This window comes from Rhamphochromis longiceps, linkage group LG12 (genome assembly GCF_057381845.1).
Source record: "Rhamphochromis longiceps isolate RC_006_pf linkage group LG12, R_longiceps_female_GT1.1, whole genome shotgun sequence".
In the NCBI taxonomy this organism is placed as follows: Eukaryota; Metazoa; Chordata; class Actinopteri; order Cichliformes; family Cichlidae; genus Rhamphochromis; species Rhamphochromis longiceps.
In genome coordinates this window covers 4,191,508-4,213,090 of record NC_140568.1, presented here as the reverse complement: position 1 = coordinate 4,213,090, position 21,583 = coordinate 4,191,508, and the positions used below count along the sequence as shown (strand labels likewise).

The 21,583-nt window shown below is 42.5% G+C and overlaps 1 protein-coding gene across 3 annotated transcripts; it reads left to right on the top strand.

Annotated features, from left to right (window-relative positions):
- The first annotated feature begins 34 nt into the window (after nt 1–34).
- Nucleotides 35–21,495, top strand: pxnb (paxillin b). Of its 3 annotated transcripts, XM_085424402.1 has the most exons (14): nt 35–193; nt 13,474–13,682; nt 13,809–13,894; nt 14,000–14,139; nt 14,215–14,395; nt 15,249–15,363; nt 15,486–16,757; nt 17,542–17,808; nt 17,928–18,335; nt 18,463–18,624; nt 18,722–18,895; nt 18,972–19,053; nt 19,149–19,297; nt 19,397–21,495. In XM_085424402.1, exons 1-14 carry the CDS (start codon nt 181–183, stop codon nt 19,661–19,663), a joined length of 3,525 nt encoding a protein of 1,174 aa, XP_085280528.1. In that variant the 5' UTR covers nt 35–180; the 3' UTR covers nt 19,664–21,495. The 3 variants fall into 3 exon arrangements, with proteins under 3 accessions (XP_085280528.1, XP_085280527.1, XP_085280529.1); XM_085424401.1 differs by lacking the exon at nt 35–193 and having other exon boundaries at nt 13,452–13,682; XM_085424403.1 differs by lacking the exons at nt 35–193; nt 15,486–16,757; nt 17,542–17,808; nt 17,928–18,335 and having other exon boundaries at nt 13,452–13,682.
- The last annotated feature ends 88 nt before the right edge of the window (nt 21,496–21,583 follow it).

Sequence of the window (21,583 nt, the reverse complement as noted above, 5' to 3'; positions counted from 1 at the left end):
CCTGGAAAAGTACACACAGTGGTACACACAAACTGCCGCGCGTTCACGAGAGCCATCCTGACTGACCAACTTCCAGGGCAGCAGTGCTGGTGAAGTTTGAAGGGGAAAAGTCAGATTTCACAAACCATCCGGAAGGTCGCCAAACAAAAAACTGACGCAGTCCACAACTAGGCAGCAGCTATGGACGATTTAGGTAAGTTATGAGGTTTTTTTTTTTCCCCATATGTGGGTTTTCTGCCCCCAGTTTGGAGCGGATAGCAGGGTGGAGGAGTAGTCAACGTTACGAAGAGATTTTATGCTGGCTGTTTGTCCAATGTAGCTTTCTTATCCAGGGAAACTTGCGAATACCTGACAGAAATGTTACAGTGACGAGCGAAAGAGTGAATGTTGTACCGACTTGACTTTCTCCTCACACTGTTGTAAAATAAGCAGCCTAGTAGGTTAGCAGCTGGACATCGCTAGCCTTTAACTCTACCTACTTTTTAACTCTCCCTCTCCGAGGTGAAGCGAACGTCTCTGGCAATACCACGCCGCCCTGCTCGTCTAAATCAAGGTCTTTTTTATCAGTATGTGTGCCGGAGGGAGGAGTTATTTAATGACATTTTGACATTAAGCCTCAACATTACCTTCTCAACTTTTGCCCCAAGGCTACTCATTCCAGCTTTGAAGTGGTAGAGTCAACAGGCCTCCCTGTACAATGTGTGCTCAGCCCTGGCCTGGCTGACTTCTAGTGATCCTCCAGTGTGACAAACTTAACTTGCAGGGATGTATAATTACTTGGTATACTGGTACACTTTATCGTTTTATATCAAAAACTAAAAACTGAGGTATAGGAAGCGGAAAGATCAGGTCTGAAAACTGTTTGATTAGACATGTGCAAGTTGAGAAATGCTGTAAGAGTTGGACAATCAGTACATCTTTAGGGATCTCCTGATTGGGAAATTCTGTGCTGATACTGATAATGAGCTCATATTCAAACATGTGTTTATTTACCTAGCAAACAAACCTTCATCATAAGAAATAACTCTGTGCTGATGGAGACTTTAAACTGTCTTTAAACATTTGTCACACACCAGATCAAACTGGCCTCTACCATTAGGCCGATATCTTGATGTATCCCTGACAATTTTGCACAGGAAAATATACAACATGTTTGTTAATGGCCGAATGTCATTTTCTCTTAGCTGCTTCACATGTCTGTCATGACTCTTTGTGCATTTTCTGTTTTTGTTTTTTGTTGGGAGACACTGTCTCTTAATAGAGACTGTAACTTGTAGCTGAGGCTTTTTTCAGTGTCTGTTAATATAACTGTTATTTCTGGACTGGTGTGGCATCCCCTTGTATTACTAATTTGATCATCACAAGTCATGAAAAAACAGTGATGTCATCAGATAGCTTGTGGATGACTTTAACTGGTTAATTTTATTTCTTTTAATAATTTAATCAGTTTTATGAATCCTTTCATCGGTACTACAGGTTTTATCTGCCTTTTATCAACGCCAGTTCTCCTGACGTTACCAGCGTCATCTTTTTTTTTTTTCTTGTTCTACTTTGGCCCCACTTTTAACCTTTGACACGCAACGTCTGAGTTTCTAATTATGTTACACTTTTAGCAGCTGGCAGGTTTCTATATTTGCATTACTAATTCAGTACTTGTGAAAAACTTGTTTCACCAGTCAAATATCTGTAGGAATCTTCTGATCTCTGAAAGTAGACCAGCAGTGAAATGGATTTGCGAATTGTTTAAGTGGAGAGATGATGGGCCGCATTTCCCATTTGTCTGTTGTGAGAATACCTCAAGGAGCCATTAGACACTCTCGCTGCCTTATGAGGCTGAAAGGATTGATTGTTGGTTGAGAGGGAGCCTGTAGGCTCGCTGAAGGGCTGACGGAGGGGGCGAGGCTGCTGAGGAATTTCGACCATCACTTTCTGACACGGTCCAAGGCCGAAAACTCTCTGGGTCACGACTCGCCTCCTGTCGCTACTATCTGAGAGAGGGATGTTGGTTTCACACGTGTCTCATTAGAATATGGGTACCCTAGTAATTGCAGGCACTGTTTAAAAAATTTGACCTTTGGGGTCAATCGCAGTCATCCCACATCCTCCCTAAATACACAAAAACAAGTCAGTGTAAATATTTTTAAATATCACATCACTGAGGTTTACTCTACTGCTATTTACCTGCACCTGCAGGTCCTGATATTCAGGGTCACTGTTTGAATACTATGTTTGTGTATAGTGATCTGGTGTTGCTCACTGCTCGAGGTAGAGAATTCCATCAACAGATTGTAAGCATTCTTCCCATTTGTTCCTCTGAGTCAGATTTTTCCAGAGGACCTGCTTGATCTGTGAGTTAGCACAGATCATACAGCACAAACTAGAGATGGGATCACAACAACCATGAGGCCAAAGATTTCCCGGACTACACCCATAATGGAAAATGTTGTTTATACACCAGATGTAGATCCTTAAGGGGAGTTACAAATACATTAACAATGCAAAAGGCTGTGTGACGGGGGCGTAAACACACATAAACACCTGCCAGGGTGTTCATAGCCATCTCGGTTGTAATTACTGCTGGAGTAGGTGAATCAGGGGTCGTGTTTGGCCATGATAACAGACAAACACAGTCATACTGTTGTGGCTGGTTACCAGGTGGCAGCCAGGCTTAGCCTTCACTTCTGATGTGGCCAAGGGGGCGGCGACTCATGCAGATGTGGCTCTTAAACCACATGTGACGTAGTGTCCTCTCTGTTGGCTCTCTTGTGCTGCATTTCATGTTTGTGGGGTGTGTGCAGCTAACATTCAGCTCTCTGTGAATTCCTGACGATTGTGTGACATTCAGGCACACTGACCTCACTCAGTGAGCTGAAAACCCCCTGTTCCACCTCTGCATGTTAAGAATGCACATACTGACCTAATACGCACGCATGCAGTATGCTCAATGGTCACAAACAAAGTGAGAATAATATTGAGTAACAGAATGTACTTTTTGCTTGCAGTTTCCCATTGAATGGTTTCTTTGTTAATTACTAGAGAATCAAACTGAAAGATTAGTGACTGGACACAGAAGGGAACTTCTCCTATATACTGCATTCTTGTTAAATATATTATTTTAACGTACAACAGAAACTATAATTCCAAGGGCCTAAAGGCAGCTTCTTCATTTTTAGACTTTGTTTTGCAAAATCTAGGGTCACTCCCCAAAGCTGTTAGTACTCATCATAGCTTTTTTGAATATATGTCCACTTACTCAAATTGAAACCAAACTAATGTTGGCAACCAGGATCACTAGGAGCCCTTTTGTTTGTTCGTCCACAGATAATGTCAGTATGTGTACACTCCCATATAAAACCTTGTTTTCTTAATCCAGGGCTGACCAAGTAAAACATTGACGCAGTTTCTTATGATTCTAATTTTCATTTACAGGTCCTTCTAGTAAAGCTTAATAATATTTAACTTTTAAAAAAACAACACTTTTTTTTAAAATTTCCGAGAGACCACTTCATCCCCTGTGTAAAGCTTTTCAATTCAGTTTTACTTTATTTACATAACGGCAAGTTACAACAGCAGTCACCTGAAGGAGCTTTATATTGTAAGATAAAGACCTACGGTGATACAAAGAAACCCCCAAATATCAAATGACTCCCTATGAGCAAGCGCTGGGAGACAGAGAGACGATCCAGCAGGACCAGGCTCTGGGAGGGGCAGCCATGTGCTGCGAGCACGTTCGTGGAGACGGGAGGAAGACGGGACCAAAGACGGACTTCTTGAGGCATCGCATCCTGAAATCCCAGCTTGTGCTGATTGATCAGTTCAGTCCTTGGAAAAACTGCAAGACTGGTTACATAATGTATAGGTCTTGAGGTTTTGTAGACATGACAAATAACTGTGTGATGTTACCTTGTCTACCATTTTTCATATGTAAGACCATGTGACGAAGGCCCCAGTCACACAGTCCACAACTGGTCAGTAGGTGAAGGATTCCTCTGAAGTGATTGATTGAATGACTGATTGATAATAGACAACTGAAGTAGGCAGCTGTAGAAACCAGGGATTCTACTGGTATTTCTCTGAAATCCACCTGAAGGATGCCTGCGTAATCCGCACCTTGCAAAAATAAAGTCACTGTTTGTAACAAGCCAAAGAGAGACTTATGAGAGAAGTTTCTCTGTTACACAGTGCACAACACTTTCTTGCAACGATGTTACTATTTTTGAAACTGCTTACTTCATTCCTCCACAAATTTGAGAACCAAGTTGAACTTCTTTAACCTTACTGTGGCGGTGGAGCAGTTTTCTTTGTTTTTGTGTGTGGTTTATTTTTCCTTTTGTTTTTTGTTTTTAAATGCACGGTCTATAGTTTAGCCATGTAGCTTAAGGTAATGCTTAAAAAAAAGCTAGTTGCGGTGAGGGTACCACAACAGTACTGAAGGTGACATGAAAATACAGGAACATACATCTAGTCCTTGCTTCACATTTTTCTCAATTACTCTGTGACCTCAGTAAACACTTTCCTGATGTCTTTGTGGCCTAATTGCCAGTTTCAAGTCATGTTGAATAAAAAAAAGAAGCCTAATGTGTTCATGATTAGAGTAAGAAAGGAGAATTATGCAGGATATGCTTATTGGCTCAGTGTGTGAGTTACATGTCCGTTCCCACTGAGCATGTGGTTTCACTGTCAGATCCAACTCATCACAACCTATTTCAAAACACACAAGATGGAGCTGACAAAAACACTCATTCAGAGGCTTCATTGCAGGACTTGACTTGACATCAAGTGACTGTTGACTTGTCTTCATTGGTGCCCCGTATAATCCAGAATCAAATTTGATTTTTCTTCTTTCCCAATGTTGCCAAGTGCTTGCTCATAGGGGGTCGTCAGATTGTTGGGGTTTTCTATATATTATTGTAGGGCCTTAACCTTCCAATGTAAAGTGACTTGAGGTTACTGTTGTTGTGATTTGGTGCTGTATAAAAAAATAGAATTGAATAAGTCACAGAGAGACAGCGGTTTTCTATAGGAAACCAAAGCTTTGGGTTTTGTAACTTTGAAGATCGTCTACATGCGTGAAAAGCCATGTGAAAACTTAAATGAAAGGGGAAAGCCCTCAGAGCATTATATGGCCACTTTAAAGGAAGGATAAACATTGGCTATCTTTGCAAAGAAGCTGCAGAGGAGAGGTGCTCTTTATTGCTTAAAGGCAGACTTTAAAAAAGTGGGAGCCACTCGGCTTCGTTTCGCAGACATAATGAGGGCCATGTGGTTGCTCTGTGGAATGAAACACAGCGACACCTTATAAGAATGCCTTTGGTAAACACACAGTAGTCCTGTAAGATTTACTGTAACAATAACTGTTGATCACCTTGAAGAGGAACGTCTTATTCTTGAGACAATTATAGGATGAGATGTGAGGCAGCTGTCTTAAATGTTTACAGCGTTTACGCAGCATACCAAAAACTCTTAGGTCTTTAGTGGTTTCTGTGTCCTAGTAATTCCACAGCAGAGTTAGTGTTACCAGACTAGCTATCATCACCCCTTGAGAGCTGCAAGGTTGGTGCATACCATCCCTAACCAGTGGGCTTGCCTGCTAGGCTAGAGAGAAGCTCCCGACTGTAAATCAGCCTTGTTCCCGAGCTCCACACCCATCCTGTTCTGGGTCTGGGGAAGAGCTGCGTGGCTGACCTCATCGCTTGGGCAACAGAGCCTGCCCCACATCCTCAGGAAACAGAGGAGAAAAACAATGAGCAGAGTCAGCACTGGGGGCAGCTGGGGGGCCTTCAGTCTGTGATCCTGCTGCTCGAACAGCCTTTCCACTATTAAATGCTGTTGTACGATACTGTTCTTTCCACTCACAGCAGCCTTCAGTCCCTTCCTCTTCCCTCCCTGCCATACTGTTTCCATGCCTTCACTGTTCCCCACTCTTGTAACTTCTCTCGGAGAATAATGCTGATTATTTTCCTAACAGGTCTGGGTAATGTAGTGGGATTCTGCTGTATTCTTCCAACATTACTGAAGCCGGGGACCTCCGGGGCATATCGGGGGTTTCCTGGCTTTGGAAAAAATGGGCCTTTTGGGGGTGGCAGCGCACCTAGGAATAATTGATCTGTCTATAGTAAAGGCAAAGAGCTTCTACTGCCTTATGTAAGGGAAGCGGGTGCATTTTTCTGTTATTCCTGCCTATGTGATCAACAAAAATGTATTTTCTACTTAAGTAAATGAAATCCCAGCTAAAAAAATATTACTGTCCTGTTGTTATTCCTTTGGGGGGAATAAGCTTGCTTATTCAGGGGTTAGCTGTCAGTAAGTCTCTGGAGAGGGGAATGTGTTTCCTTAAGCGGAGCAGGGAATCTCACTTCTTTTCTAAAGAGTAATTATGCTGTCATTACGTTTTGTTTTAGTCCATATTTTGTTACTAAGACTGGGTAACAAACACTGATACTCTGACGGTGACAAAATGATTTCCAGCTTTCTTGGTTCCAAACTAAGAGCTGCAGTCTGTAGTAAACATGCTGCCTTCAGCAAATGTCGACACATGAGTTTGAGAGCTGCTCAAACCTGATGAAGTGAAGAGGTGTTGGCAAAGAAGGAAAAGACGACGTGTAGCATAATAATGATGATGATGATGATGATAATTTGAGTTCTATAAATGCTGTGTCATTTATATACAAGCTTTTCTTGTATGAACTGATAAGATTATCAGTAAATTGTAGTCAATTTTCTTTATATCTCTGCTGGGACTCTTTTCTTTGAACTGCTATTTTTCTCCATTCAGTAGTTTTTCTTTAAAACTTGATCTTTTTTTTTTGCACATTTCCTTTTTTCTCCACTTCTCCAGTGAGTGTCTGAGTTTCATGGTTTCATCATCATCAGGGTTTTCCCTGCATGCAAAATCGTCACAATTGTACAGTTTGAAAACATGAACCTCTATATGCACAGTTTTAGGAATATGGTCCCAGATCAGGTGATGTGGAGACGCTTCACCTACTGAAGCTTAAACCAGAGTGTGTCAGAGTTTCACTAGTGTTTGTGATTTTAAAAAACTGATATGAGGCTCAGCTCAACAGTTCTGTCTCATGTAGACATTTAAAGTGAAATACATCATAACATTTAGAGTAACTTTACTGCTGTAATTATTACTTTTACAGCTAAGTTTAATTTAATTTTTTTTATTAGTTATAAATGTTATTAAAAAACTAGTGTGAATGAAACGGTAGTAGGATTATATTCATACACAAAAGCTGACTTGCAACTACAACTTGATTATATGGGAAGATGAGAAAACCACCAAGTGTACATATGAGGTTAAAGTAATATAATAATTACTTATTCACAAAAATTCAGTTGGAACAGGTGGTACACTTTCCATATTTAAATAATTGTTCACATTATGACACTTTCTTTTGTCCCAACTGTACATTCTTAGTGTTTAACTCAAAGCATTAAGCTCTGTTAGTTTGAAGCTTGGGTGACTGGTTTCAGTCGGTGTTTAAGAGGGACAAGACGGTCTTTCTTTGACCGTTCTTCTCATCCTACCCAATTACACTCTTATAGCACAAAAGGCTGCTCACTGACATGCAATTTATCTACATTCATGGCTATGAATGTGTCCTCAGTGACTGGGGTGTTACATCAGTCTCCACATGGTGCCATGTCATCTGATTTACTGGTCTGTGGGGAAGTTCTTTTATTTTGGTTTGGCGTTCCCTCCAAGAGAAGTGTCATCTTTCGGATATGGGATTGCTTGGCAGGATATTTTTAGATAGTAATCACCCTACAATGCTTTAGTCATTCTGATCCATTCATTCATCCATTGTCTGTTTGGGATCGTGTGTTGTACTGTATAGACAGGGTGCGAGCCCCTGCAAGGTTTGACCTTTATCTTTCCCCTGGTCCACTATTTAATCAAGTTTGCTTTTGGTCCATTTTCTTTCATTCTCACCCACATTCCCGCTCTGTGGTTTCTACACAGCCTTCCTTGTCTGTCTCGCTGGCATCTAACCCTCCACCCCCTCTCCGTGGCCCCTGCCTGTCTTGTTTGATATAAATATCATGTTGGGTTGGCCTGATGGGGTAGGGTTTCACCCTGGGATTGTGGCCAGTTCTGCTCTTTTGCTCCCTGGCTATAAACAGGTGAGCTGTAGACCTCAGCGGCCCATCACCATTGCCCACATGTTAATAGAAAACATTAGGCAGCCTTGGTTTCCACCCTGCACGGTACTCTGTGGGCAATGGGCAGTAGAAATTTTGACATCTCCCTTATCCTGGAATTCAAGGCATGCTGCAGTTAGTGGAATCCATCCTGTAATTGTCAACACATCATTTCATTTTCTGTACTGACAGATGGTGTTTTGTATCGGAGCACATTCTTCACAGGCTCACTACCTAGGATCCCGCAGCATTGAAGGAATGTCCTGCTTAAGTAGCTTTGATCACAAAGCGTCATTTAGATTCCAGTTGAGACTGGTTGGGTTTTTAAAATGAGTTTTCATTGGATTAGGGTGACTGTATGCTCCTGTTCCTGAGCCACCTTCTCTGCCTGCGTCCCTGCCTGATCTGCTTGCTTTTTGCCAAGTGGACAGAGGAATGTGTGGAATTCCCCCTGCACCTTCACTCCCATCTGATAAACACAGCAGGACGATGGCATGGCTTTGGGTGGGTGGATAGGGGTGCAGACAAGACTGTACATGCGCCCACTGCCACAAGAATGTGTACAGTGTCCACATGACTTCAGTTGTTTGTTGAACATAATAAAGATTAGTTGGCACAGTGTGGCCGCAGTTGAATCCCCTGAAAGCGCTGCTGTTGGTTTAAATCAGCACATTGTACGAGTGAAGCAGTTGGTGCACGTTACACCTCTGTCCTGCTTTCTTTTCAGGTTGCACACTGGTGTATCGCTGCTTTAATCATTCTCATCTATTCAGAGACATGAAGCAGGCAAACCTAATACCTGCAGAGCAACAGGTAAAACACGATATGCTGTATAATAAATTGCCTGAGCCTCTTTCTTCTCCATCTTCTTTGTGAGAGAGGATTAATGACATGGTTTAATCTTTAAACTGTTGGATGTCGAACCTGTTTCTGTATTCACTGTGAAACACAGCGTTTAAATCATAGCTCACGACTTTTGCAGACACCCTTTTAGATGACAGCTTCATTCTCCAGATCTTGCACAATGGACCATTGAGTCAGGATGCTGTTAGAGCAGAATTGGACTTTGTCCATTGTGGCTCCTACCCCCTGTCTGGAATGGAAAAGATTAGCCTGTTGCTTGGCTTACAGTGCATGTTTGGATTCTCGGTGTTTCTAACTCTTTGTGGACTTAAGTTTTCTGAGGCTGGCGAAGGCTTGTTGTCTGTCCTCATGACAGTCAATGCTGCCCTCGTCAGGGAAATGAGGAGCAGCAAGCAAGTTTAACTCCCATTTTCATTCTTTCTCCTTTTATGAGCTGCAGTAACAGACATCAGAGATGTGCTTACAGGCCACCCACTGAGAATGATGTGTGTGGATTACAGGCTGCTTAGTCAAAAGCCACAAAAGGATGTGTGATGGAAATTTTGGATTTTCTTTCCTAATGTCCTGTTTTCACTGTCAGAGCAAATTTAAGGTACTTTTCTTTTCCTCAGACATACTTTCTACTTCTACTCTGTAACATGTCAGATGGAAATATTGTTTACTTCCCTAGAATGATCTCACATCTATTGTTACTTATTGTTTACAAATTCAACTTTTTAACCTAAAGCACATAAATGTTTCGTGTCAAAAATTCTTCTCTAGCAGTTTATATAAACTGTCAACTGTTTTTTGTAAATGTTTTAAATTACAGGCATCAGAATATTTACAAACCAAACAACAGATTAAAAGAGAAGATAAATAGTTGAGATTATTCTATAATATAAATAATTGTTAACTTGAATCTAAAACAGAATCATTCTGTCAGTCAGTTTACTAGGCAATCGTTTTTGCTCTGGTTTCTGGCTATACTGGTTTCACAGAATAACATATTATGAAAATTTGACCGGTATAATAAAATGTACATTTATGTTTAAGTACAGCTGCATGGAGGTTCTTACCTGCAGAACTCCATTCCCCTAGTGACTATCTGCTGGACTGTTTCCCTGGCTATGCACACAAACACATATGCCATGGAGAAAACATCAGACAGAAGTGATATGAAAACACTGGTCTGTGTCCATGGCCAAAAAGAAGAAAAAATGTGATTTATTGGGACTGATTGCTTGAGGATGTGTATAATAAATCTGATATCAAAGCAGCTTTATAAATAATGAAAGACATTCGATATGTTTGCCCATGTTCTGTAACACCATCTGTCTGTGTAGTTAGAGGAAGTCTGTGTCCCACTTATAGCGTTAATCCATAATGTTAAAAAAAAAACTTCTTCTTCTTCTTCTTTTGTTTTTTTTTTGTTTTTGTTTTTTTAAATAGCCATCATGACTTGTACTATCCAAAAAGTGTCTACATTATGGCAACGGCTATACCTATATTTTCTGACAGTAACCTGTGACCTACATGCAACCACACACATGCACTGAACTCTGTCATATGAAAGAAACACAAACTTATCAGATCTAGAGTAGCTATGATACGTTGCATATATGGATAGGAGCAGTCTAGCTGAGCTGCTGTGCCTATTTTTCCTTTATGGGTGTAACAAGTTTGGAACTGGGACCAAAATGACAACACGAGGAGCATGCTACTCAGGTGCAAACATTTAGCATAACCCCAGTTCTTTGAAAAGCAAATGAGGGTTGAAAGAGAACTGTGTATCATTAAGGCCCATGCATCATAATAATGGAGTTTATATGTTATCCAGTCTGTGACTAATCGATAGGTTTTTAAAAAATGAATGCTCCCTTGTAAAGAGCAATAGAGGTATTAACCAGCCTCAGGTTTTAGAGAATCGTTATACCCTGTAGTTTCCTGAAAAGATACTACTGTACTGATAATTGAACTAGTGTCACATTCAGAAAACAAACTCTGATGTATCAATATTGGCTTATCACAGTAAAATGTACTAAAATGTATTTCCTATTATGGATACTCTGTGTATATTTATCCTGGAGATCATGGTCCTGTGTCAGGCATACATGTGTAGTATCACCAGCTGGGAAAAGGAATAATAAGTGCAGAGTTGCTGTGAAAGGAGTTGTCTTATAAACTTGGCTCAGAGGGCCTGAGGCAGCATGGCTGCCCTCTCTGTCAAGGCTGTGAAGAACTTTCTAGGAATACATGGCCATAATTAGTAACCTAAGGCATTTATTTATTCATTTATTTTGATTTGAAAGGCTCTAAGCTGCTGCTTCATGAGAAATGTAGATCAGTACCTAAATGCGCTATATTTCACATGACTCACCTTTGTCCCAAAACACAGTTGTGGTATTCTTTTTTTAATCTAGCGGCTTTGTTTCATGAGTGACAAAGTCAACTTCAGTGAGACCTTGCTCAGCATGTCAGCACCAGGTGCAGATTATTTTGGGCTGGTCATGATATTTCAGCACATTTGCACAGACATGGGCTACTCACAGAGCTTCCCGCTTTAAATAGATTAGAGCTCCCATGTGGTTTATGTCAAACTTTTCAGGGCTTGTGGCAGTGTCTGTGGATTGAGGGCTGTGATGAAGGGTTGAGAGAGAGTATATATGAAATTTGAAAGATGGAGACAGGTGTGAGTTTTCTTTTTAGACCGCTCTGTTGCTAGAAGATGTACAAGATTTAAACTTTTGTCACACATTATTCTTGCTCTTGACCAAACACCTGTGAAGCTCAGATCTGTTGGTCATATTTTGTTATGACCAACAGATCTCTCTCAAAGTTCATTTCAGCGTTTGTGTTGAGATAAGAGGGCACTGAGAGGATACTGTTTGGCCCTTAAACCACTCCCCCATTAGACTGGCAGCCTGTTATCGCTTCACGCTGCTCACACTCACACATTGGCACCCTCACAGTCCTTCATGAAGGATATTACAGATACAGGTGGAAAGAATGTAAGTACAGATACTGAACTTTGTCAGGATTTCAAAACTATATGGTTGTGTTGCATGTATGCGTTTCTCTCTGTGTTTGTGTATTTTATGCTGGAGGTTTCTCCATTGACTTCATTCGGGATGAAGTTGGGATTTAGTGGTGGAATATTTTGAGAATTTGAATTATTTTGTAAAATATAAACTTTTAGGAAGTTTTCCAGAATGATATGTAATCAGATGAATCTTGTTTCTTAACTTCTTTAACATTTTTTTTTTTAACTTGTCAGCTCTCAAATACTTTAGAGTTAGATATTTTCCCTTTGGTTGCTCTAAACAGGCGCAAGTTTTAATCCTATCTCACCAGTGACTTGGTTTGATGTTAAGAGATTAAAATATAAACTCAGAAGAGGCAGGAAATAAAACTTAACAAATCCAAATCTAGAGAGCCAGTCTGTGCTAGACAGACAGGTAGTAAGAGCTCCCTGTTTCTTGGATATTTGGACAGTTTTCCATCCTGCCTTTCAAAGATATTATTCTTTGTAACAGGGCCAAGCCTCTGTAGTGTAACACTATGCAGCCAGGGATTGCGGTCTATTCTAGACATGCTGCAGATGGATGGATTGTGTGATGTAAGAGTCTATTTTGTTCCTGCGTTCCACCAAACACTCGCCAGGGTAACACTGTACCCCCTCAACCCTGGACCGGATTCAGAAACATTTTCTGTCTCTCTGCTTCTTTGTTTTATCAGTCTGTCTCACGAAGTTCACACTCAGGCTCTTGAAACTAAGACTAATCATAGACATGAACTGGATGCATGGCACACGGAGCTGGCAGATCAAATGCATGGTTGCTCTCATTGACTTCAAGTTTGTATCTTAATGTGGACTGTGGGAAAAACACATTGCCAGTTTCTGGGGGATGTTTTATGATTTAGAAATTGGGTGTAGGTGTTGTAGTGTGCCATGCTGTGGTGGTCACATTTGGCCATGTACCCACCACAGCATGGATGACCTGTGAGGAGAAACCAGTTTTGTTAACAGGCTGGAATGAAGGGCTCAGACTCGCTGGCATTGTCTGTTACAGCCTGACGCCAACATCAGTAGTGACCTCAGAGCGCCCATCCATCCGTCTGTCCACCCATTTTGTTAACCAGTTATTCAGCAAGAGCTGCAAGGGCTTACAAGGATAACACACTATATCATCCACAGCTAAGGCCAGTATAAAATCACCGGTTACTCTGATATTCTCTGAGCTGTGGGAGGAAACCTACACAGACACTGGGAGATTATGTTTGCTCTTCACACAGAAGGGAGATCCCACTGAAGGTGTGATTGGTTTTTATGTTTGCAGGCTAAAACGTCTTGGAAAAAGACCTTTAGAATTTGTTTACCTTAGACAAATAGATCTATTCTGATTGTTGTTTTGGTTGGACAGATCATTTTTTATGTTCTCACTGTGCCTTGAAACATGAATGAATTGCATCTTTCAGACGCGTTGCTGGCAGACCTGGAATCTACTACATCCCACATCTCAAAGCGACCTGTATTCTTGCCCGACGAGACGCCCTACTCCATCCCTACAGGAGGACAGCCCTACCAAGATGTTACACTTCCACCTCCGGTCCCTCCTCCACCTTCAGCTGAAGCTCTGAACGGGTCCCTGAGAGATCAGCCTGATTCCCACCACTCCTCTCAGCAGGTAGATCTCTGCAATGTTTGTGATCTGATCTCACTTAGTATATCAGACTCTTCAAATGAGAAACAGTAAATGTTACATTAATTAAAAAAAAACCTCAGCAGTTACTGGTTGGTGTATTCTCTGCAGTCACTGGGTTCGGCACAGAAGAGCTCATGGTCAAGGGACAGTAGCAGTTCTCCATTATCTCACATTGAAGAGGACCACGTTTACAGGTAACTTCCACACACTCAGGATGTCGTGTATATAAACCTGATTGCGTCATCTGGCATTTTCTTTAACTTTTAGTTTCTTTCGGTAAGTTATCTCTGTCTCTTTAGTTTCCCAAACAAACAGAAGACATCAGATTCCTCTACAACAGCCATGACTTCTGCGTTGGGCAGTAATCTGTCAGAGCTTGACAGGCTTCTGCTGGAACTTAATGCTGTGCAACAGAGCTCCCCTTCATTTCCCACTACAGGTAGAGACAAAGGCTTCAGATTTATCGGTTCTAATGGGATTGAGCATCATTAGTTTCAATGTTATGTGTCCACAGAGGAGGCAGCTCCTCCCTTGCCATCCTGCAGCATCACTCACTACGAGAACGGCGGCACACCTGACATCTTGGTAAGCCCACCACCTCAGGAGAAACCAAAGAGGAATGGGAGGATGGAGGACGCCCGACCTACTGTGGAAAGTCTGCTGGATGAGCTGGAAGGCTCGGTGCCTTCACCCAGGTATCTCCACTACAGCTGGGGTCTAACTTGGCATTAAAGTCCCCTCTAATCAGTGTTGCAGACTTTGTTCCTTTTTGTTTTGTGTTTGATTCACTATACTAGTTCAGAGTTGGACACTAAAAACGGTCTTTATATTCTTCAGCAGAAAGTTTCTGAGACCTGGCAGAGTAGACCTGTGTGTTCATTTGCAGTTCTGTATTTTTATCCCTAGACTCTACTAGAATAGCTTTGCATGATTTGCAGATTAAATTAATCCTAATATATCTGATACAGAGTCTTTGTGTAGCCCCTTCAGTTCATCCACTGTCTCAAGATATTTTAGTTCTCTCCCTGTAAGGGAGAGAACTAAAATGTCCTGCACAATGACAAAATGACATTTTGTCATTGTGCAGGACTTAAGAGTAGAAAAAATATTTGCAGATGTTGGGCTCTTTTTTTGTGTGCAATTTCTCCCCTCATGCGACCTTATTGAAAAGGATTCCAGAAAAGTTCCACACAGGGAGGTATATATACTTAAAATGTATGTGAGAGTGTTGATATTGGGTCTGGTATGAGCAAATGGAAACATCTGAGGTTTCTGAATGTGTATTAGCATTTACAGCTTCTTAACAAATACATGCATTTTCCATGCGCAGTAAAAGATTAAGTAAGTTTACAGCAGCATTAAATGGTAGCTGTATTGCTTTGTGTGTGACAGCTGCCGTGGGGAGACTGAGACATTGTGGAGCAACACAGCACCTGTTTTGCTTTGATAATTAGAAATCATCAACTTACACAATTTTGAGCTTCACTATTAAAAACAAAAGTCAGTGTTTGCATGGATTTAATAATCACAATGACTTGTGTTTTCCAGCCCCCCCACTCGTCACAGTGACTTGGACACATCCTCTCAACAGCAGGCCAGAATTTCAGCTTCCTGTGCCACCAGAGAGCTCGATGAGTTGATGGCCTCTTTGTCTGACTTCAAGGTATGAGGGAGCATTGGAAAGGCTTTATTTAAACAACAAATCCCAAGCTTCTCCTGTCATGTTCTTCATGATTGCCTTCTTCTTCTTCTTCTTCTCTCACTTGTGCTTCTCTGTTCCTCTAGCCTAGCTCTTTAGGCTCTCTGCTTGAACCAGCAGGAGCATCTTCCAGCTCTTGCCACACTCCAATGTCCTCTTCCATTTCCCCCATGGCTTCTCCTTCCTTGAGTCTGTCTCATCCGTCTGCCTGTGCCTCTCCTCTCTTCTCTTTACCTGCTGGGCTAGAGCTACATATAGATGAGGATGGAGGAGATGGTGGCATGTTGAGACCCCACCCTAGCCATCTCTCTCCACACAGTCCTACATCCTCATATTCTGCAACCAGTGAGCTAGACCTGGACTCTGTCATAGATGTCTCTGCCATCATGCTATCATCTCAAACCAAGTCTCTGCTAGTCCTCTCTCAGTCTGCTTCCTCGAACTCCAACCTGCTAAGAAGTAGCCCAAGTCCTTCCAATACCACTACCCCTTCACTTACCTCAGTTATCACTGTCCTGGATCACAAGTCCTCCAAGTCCCCAAGTCCATCTGTAGAACGGGTCTCACCCTCAGCTTCTGGAGGTAAATCCTCCTGTGCTCCTGAGAGTGTAAGCAAGGGTTCTCCTTGTTTTTATGATCTCGATGTCAGTTTCTCCTCTTCGTCTTTACCTACAACCCAAAACTTCACCCCTCAGGTCTCAGCCCCCTCACCCCTCCCCGTTTTTGTCTCTCTGTCTTCACCTTCAAAAACATCCTCACCATCTCCAGTCTCGCCACTAATAGTCTCTTCTCCAATGGCCTTTAATAACCACAACAGACAGTTGCTGGAGACACCACCTGCAACCCATACAACCACCAACTTCACTGTACAGCAACCCCCTGTGGTAGAGCCATCCCTGGATGAGGCACTAGACAAGCTTCTAGCAATGAGTTTTTCACAAAATCACACAATGGCAAATGTGGATGGACCTCAGCTGAAGAATGATGCAGAGTGTCTTGGCAGAGGAATGCAGGAGGTGCACGAGGAGCTCATCCTACCCTTGGACAGAAGCAGCGTCCAGCCAGACACTTTCACCAACACTTTTACAGACGATTCAGTGGACGGAGGCACAGATGGGAATGGAGACCTGGACTGGGCAGACGAAGAGCTGTCCATGTCCTTACATGACGGTCTGGATGGCACCATGACCCCTTACACTGAGAGGCTCTATACAGATGGCAGCATGACCCCACTGACAGAGGCCAGCTGGATGGATGAGTCCATGACCCCATCATCATGCCCCGGGACCCCTGACGTCACCCTGGACCTGCCCCTGCTTCAGACTCCCACTATAGACAGAGTCTCAGCGTCTGGACATGTACGCTTCGCCGGCCCTGCCTGATTTTAAAATGTTGTTTTGCTAGCTAATGAGACTGATGCGCCTTTAAATCCCAGCCTCTGCTGCAAGGGTTTATCTTGCATGTTTTTTGAAAAACTAAAACATGGCATCTAATATTTTATCTGCTATTTTGACCACTACTATGATCCTTACATCAGATACGATTATGATTGACTTGTTAGCTTTCAGTATCATCAGGGCTGTGATTGGCTTGAGCTCGATTCTTTTCATCCCTGTAAACAGACCTTGGAGGAGACGCGCCCAGTTACTTTAGCCAGGCAAATAAACCAGGCAGAAAAACGCTAAATTTTTAAGCTTTGATCGATATGTAGAAACTACATGTATTTATTTAGAAGAAAATGCCTTGTAAGGAAGAGGCTGAAGGAGTTGAAGCAAGCTAATTAATAGATTTTGCTTGGAAACTACTCTTACAACTAACCTGCTGTTTGGCAGCACCACCACTCTGCATGGCACCACTGCATTTGTGTGAAGGACCAAACTGAGACCTGATGTTTATGTGGCTGCTTGAGAAACTGAAGGATGAGAGTTAGATCATCGATAGCAGTGGCTTCTGCTGAAAGCATGCATGAAGTTCCTAATATGGGACTCCGAGCTCGTGACCACTGCTTTGCCGGCACGTCAGTGACTTGAAAACGGCTGGTGTGACTGACCTGCTGCCTCAGTGCTCTGCTGTAAGTGCTTGAGCTTGTAAATTGGAGTGGACATATGATAAGGTGTTCGCTCCCTCCCTCCCTGCTCTTAGATAAAATCAGTTATTAGGCGCACTAAGGAGACTCCCAATGTGCACCCCATGTACCGAGAGGCTCACCTGCGCAGGAAGATGGGACCCATCATTGTAAACAAGAACTCTTCCCAGGACCGTCTCATAGAAGAGCTTCAGGGTAAGCTTGGGATCGGCCGCTCAGAACGGAGGCGCAAACAGTCCGATGATTGGCTGACGGAGGGTGTCATCGTCACGTCCAAACCTCAGCGATATCGTCCCGATGGGGCGGGCAGTGAGGTCGACAAGGTTGGCTTCAGTGTGCTTGACAGTTTCCACAAATTCTCCTTTCGCAATTATTTCACTTTTTGTTTCCCTTTTCTGCACATTTCCTGTCTCCTTCCTTCTGTTTTTCCTCTTTTCTTCAGATCATAATTCCCCCCGAGTCTCCTGTCCCTGTGAGGAAGGTGCTGCCACCTCCCTCTCCCCCTACCCCTCGTCGCCCCCCTGTCATAGAAGAACCTAAGCGACCCCTCCCTGTACAGCACCCCCCTGTCCCAATACCACCCCCACCTCCTCCACCTCCTTCACCACCTCCACAACGTACCCACCACATTCACGAACCAGTTCCTGCTCCACCTCGGCAGTTCATAAAAGCCTCACCTCCACCGGCTCCAGTTCAGAACCCTTCTACGCCTAAACCAGAGCCGCCTCCTCCTGTCCTAAAAACCCCAACCCAGCCACCAACAGTGGACTCGGTTCCCCCAGTTGCACCCAAAGTCCTGGTCTCTGTAGGCTGCCAAACTGAGTATGACCCCATCTTCCCTCCAATGCAGGCATGAACCCCTCCCTCTTTTATTCCTTCTGTTTTTCACACTTATTTTAAAGTTAAGTAACCCTAAACTTAAATATTTTTGTTACATTTCAACAGTAAATAACTATTTTCATACTGAACCATTTCAGATTATGGCCCAAGGGAAGGGTGGTGTCTCCGGTGGACCCCCGACACAGGTCAACAAGCTGGACAACATGCTTGGCAGCCTGCAGTCTGACCTCAACAAACTGGGCGTGCAGACAGTCGCTAAAGGAGTTTGCGGAGCCTGCTGTAAGCCGATTGTGGGACAGGTGAGATGGTTCGGTTAAGGTAATCTTTTGTCTGTAACATAAATAGATGTTTTCTAATCATGCTTTGGATATCTGTTTTTTGTCAATTATTTTTTAGGTGGTGACCGCCATGGGCCGCACATGGCACCCCGAACACTTTGTGTGCACACACTGTCAAGAGGAAATCGGCTCCAGGAACTTTTTTGAACGTGAAGGACAGCCCTACTGTGAGAAGGATTACCACAATCTGTTCTCTCCGCGGTGCTACTACTGCAACGGGCCCATACTGGATGTGAGTCACTGCTCTCCACACATGTGGTCTCTGCTGTAGACGTGTCAGCCTATAAATGTCTTCAATGTCCATTCAGAAAGTTGTGACGGCGCTGGATAGGACATGGCATCCCGAACACTTCTTCTGCGCTCAGTGTGGCTCTTTCTTTGGCCCTGAGGGTAAAGTGATACAAGTATATGTTTTGAATCATACTGCTTAGCAGTTTCTCTCTACTTTAGAGTGGATATAATCTCTTGTCTCGTTCTACTTTCAGGTTTTCATGAAAAGGATGGAAAGGCATACTGCAGGAAAGATTACTTTGACATGTTTGCACCGAAATGCGGCGGCTGTGCCAGAGCCATTCTGGAAAATTACATCTCAGCTCTGAACTGTCTTTGGCATCCCGAGTGTTTTGTTTGCAGGGTTAGTGTTATGCTTTAGTCAGGAACTTTTCTATAATAGTTTGCATGCCTTGTAAGAAAAAGAGTACTAAAATAATAACGTGTGTGTGTGTTTCTGCAGGAGTGCTTCACCCCATTTGTGAATGGAAGCTTTTTTGAGCACGATGGCCAACCCTACTGTGAAGTGCACTACCACGAGCGCCGCGGCTCCCTCTGCTCCGGCTGCCAGAAGCCCATCACGGGGCGCTGCATCACAGCCATGTCCAAGAAGTTTCACCCGGAGCATTTTGTCTGTGCCTTCTGCCTGAAACAGCTCAACAAAGGCACCTTTAAAGAGCAAAACGACAAACCCTACTGCCACGGCTGCTTCATCAAGCTGTTCAGTTAGAGAGTTAGGGGGAACGTTTAACACTGGCACACTTGGGTCAGGGCTAAAATGAGAGTCTGAAGCATTTCTAGCACAGGGAGAGTGAGAACGGGTTTAGTTTGTATCGCAGGAAGCCGTCTCTGGATGATGGCGTTGGAAGTGTGTATGGGCTAAGTATGTGCATGTGGTTGAAGCGGTGTGCTGCTTCGGCCAGACTAAATGTTTTTCATGTCATTCAGAATTATTATTATTTTTAGATTGACAGCAGTTTATTTGTGAAGCTTTTTATGTGTTGTGAGCGGGTGACTATATCGGATGAAGGTATATTCGGTCTTTAAAGGAAAATCTTTTTCCCCCCCTCCAAGACAGCAACTTTTCTCCCAGTCTACTTAGATGTGCTGAAACAAGCAGCTGTCTTGTTTGTTTTGAGTGTGTATGTATGTGTATGTGTGTAACCCTCAAATCGTTTTATTTTTTATCTTTTTAGAAGGTGATAAATTGTTACTAAGCACACTGAAACTCTGATCTATGAAATGCTCGGTGTGTGGTAAAGTTACTCACTGGTTGAGTGCGTCATTTTAGAAATCAAAACAATGAACATATGGCAGGGAACAGGTGACCTGTTGTTTTTACACAATATAAACTTTTTTTTAACAAATGATCAGGATAAAAGGCCTTTTACGTTCTCTCCTCCCTAGTATAAAGTCAGATAAGGCACATCTTTATATAACTGATAGAGTTGTGTTTTATGGTGAAATGCATCTTTAGTGTCCCTTGACCAGAAACCCCTTTCTAGTATGTCATATTTTAATTAAAGGTGCATACTGTGTTACAAAGCAGTCAAGGGCAAACTGAGCATGGATTAATATTTGACTCAGCAGTCACTGCGGTGTTCACTCTTCATTACATGTGCTGCCAAATCATTCCTTTTGGTTCCTCTGAATTAAAGCGAGTCTAAAAGCAGTTTGTTGGATTTGCCTCGTACAGTAAAGTGAAGCTGCACAGAGATATTGGGGGTACAGTGTTTTTGTGCTACACTACCCTTACTGTTTCTGAGTACATCCTGAGAATTTTTGTTGTTGTTTTTTGTACATGTCCAATGCAGCTACATTGTAAGCATGTACATGTGTTTAATAACCACTCGTTAAAAGAAGGAAAGGGCTGCTTGGAAGGCATAGCGGAGATATTTGGATGTCTTTGCTGATATTACTGTATCGAGAAGCTGATGAATGTTTGTTTTTGAGAGAATGCAAACCGTACACACAATTTGCCTGTGATATTCCGATAACTATGCAACTGTGGATTAACAGCTTTGTATTTCAGCATCAGCATCTATTTCTTAGGCTGTCTGTGCCATTGTATCATGTCTAATAACACTGGCAAATTCAGCAAAAAATACTGAGAGCAGGTCAAGAGTCCGCTGTTCTGTTTTCATGTTATTAGTCTGTGAGTTTGTAAAAATGAGAGCCTGGTGGTCTGCTAGAATAACTGGTAGGACTAGGATGACTTGTCTCCCTCAGCGTCTGAGTAGCATCTACTGTATGACCACCAGGTTGGGGTTCTGTACATGGTTATTCATACACAGCAGACAGATTTGGCTTTTTGTCTTGTTCAGGGAATTCTAGAGCCTTAATTCTTTTTTTTTTTCCTCACTGTATTTAAGATATCCTGTAACAGTCGTCTTTTCAAAATGACTTTCGTAGAGGTTATTTAACCAAAGCCATACCTTCTTTCAGTTTTTCTTGTCTGTTCACTTTGTTTTTTCTTTTCACTTTGAATGTCAATAGATACAAATAGTGAGATTCCTCTGTTCTAGCCTGATTATGCCAATAAATTCAGTTTTGGTATCAAAATGTCATCCAAGGGTCTAATTTATGCTAAGCTTTTACTTTGTGTGCAGCTGTTACCCTTAAGCTTTGCAATTTCCAATGCTATAATTTT

Excerpts from the sequence above, each read along its gene's own strand:
- pxnb (XM_085424401.1), top strand. The coding sequence starts at position 13,452 with ATGAATGAATTGCATCTTTCAGACGCGTTGCTGGCAGACCTGGAATCT. Across the intron at positions 17,809-17,927 it reads CGGGCAGTGAGGTCGACAAG|ATCATAATTCCCCCCGAGTC; the intron begins GTTGGCTTCAGT and ends TCTTTTCTTCAG. Across the intron at positions 18,625-18,721 it reads GTAAGCCGATTGTGGGACAG|GTGGTGACCGCCATGGGCCG; the intron begins GTGAGATGGTTC and ends ATTATTTTTTAG.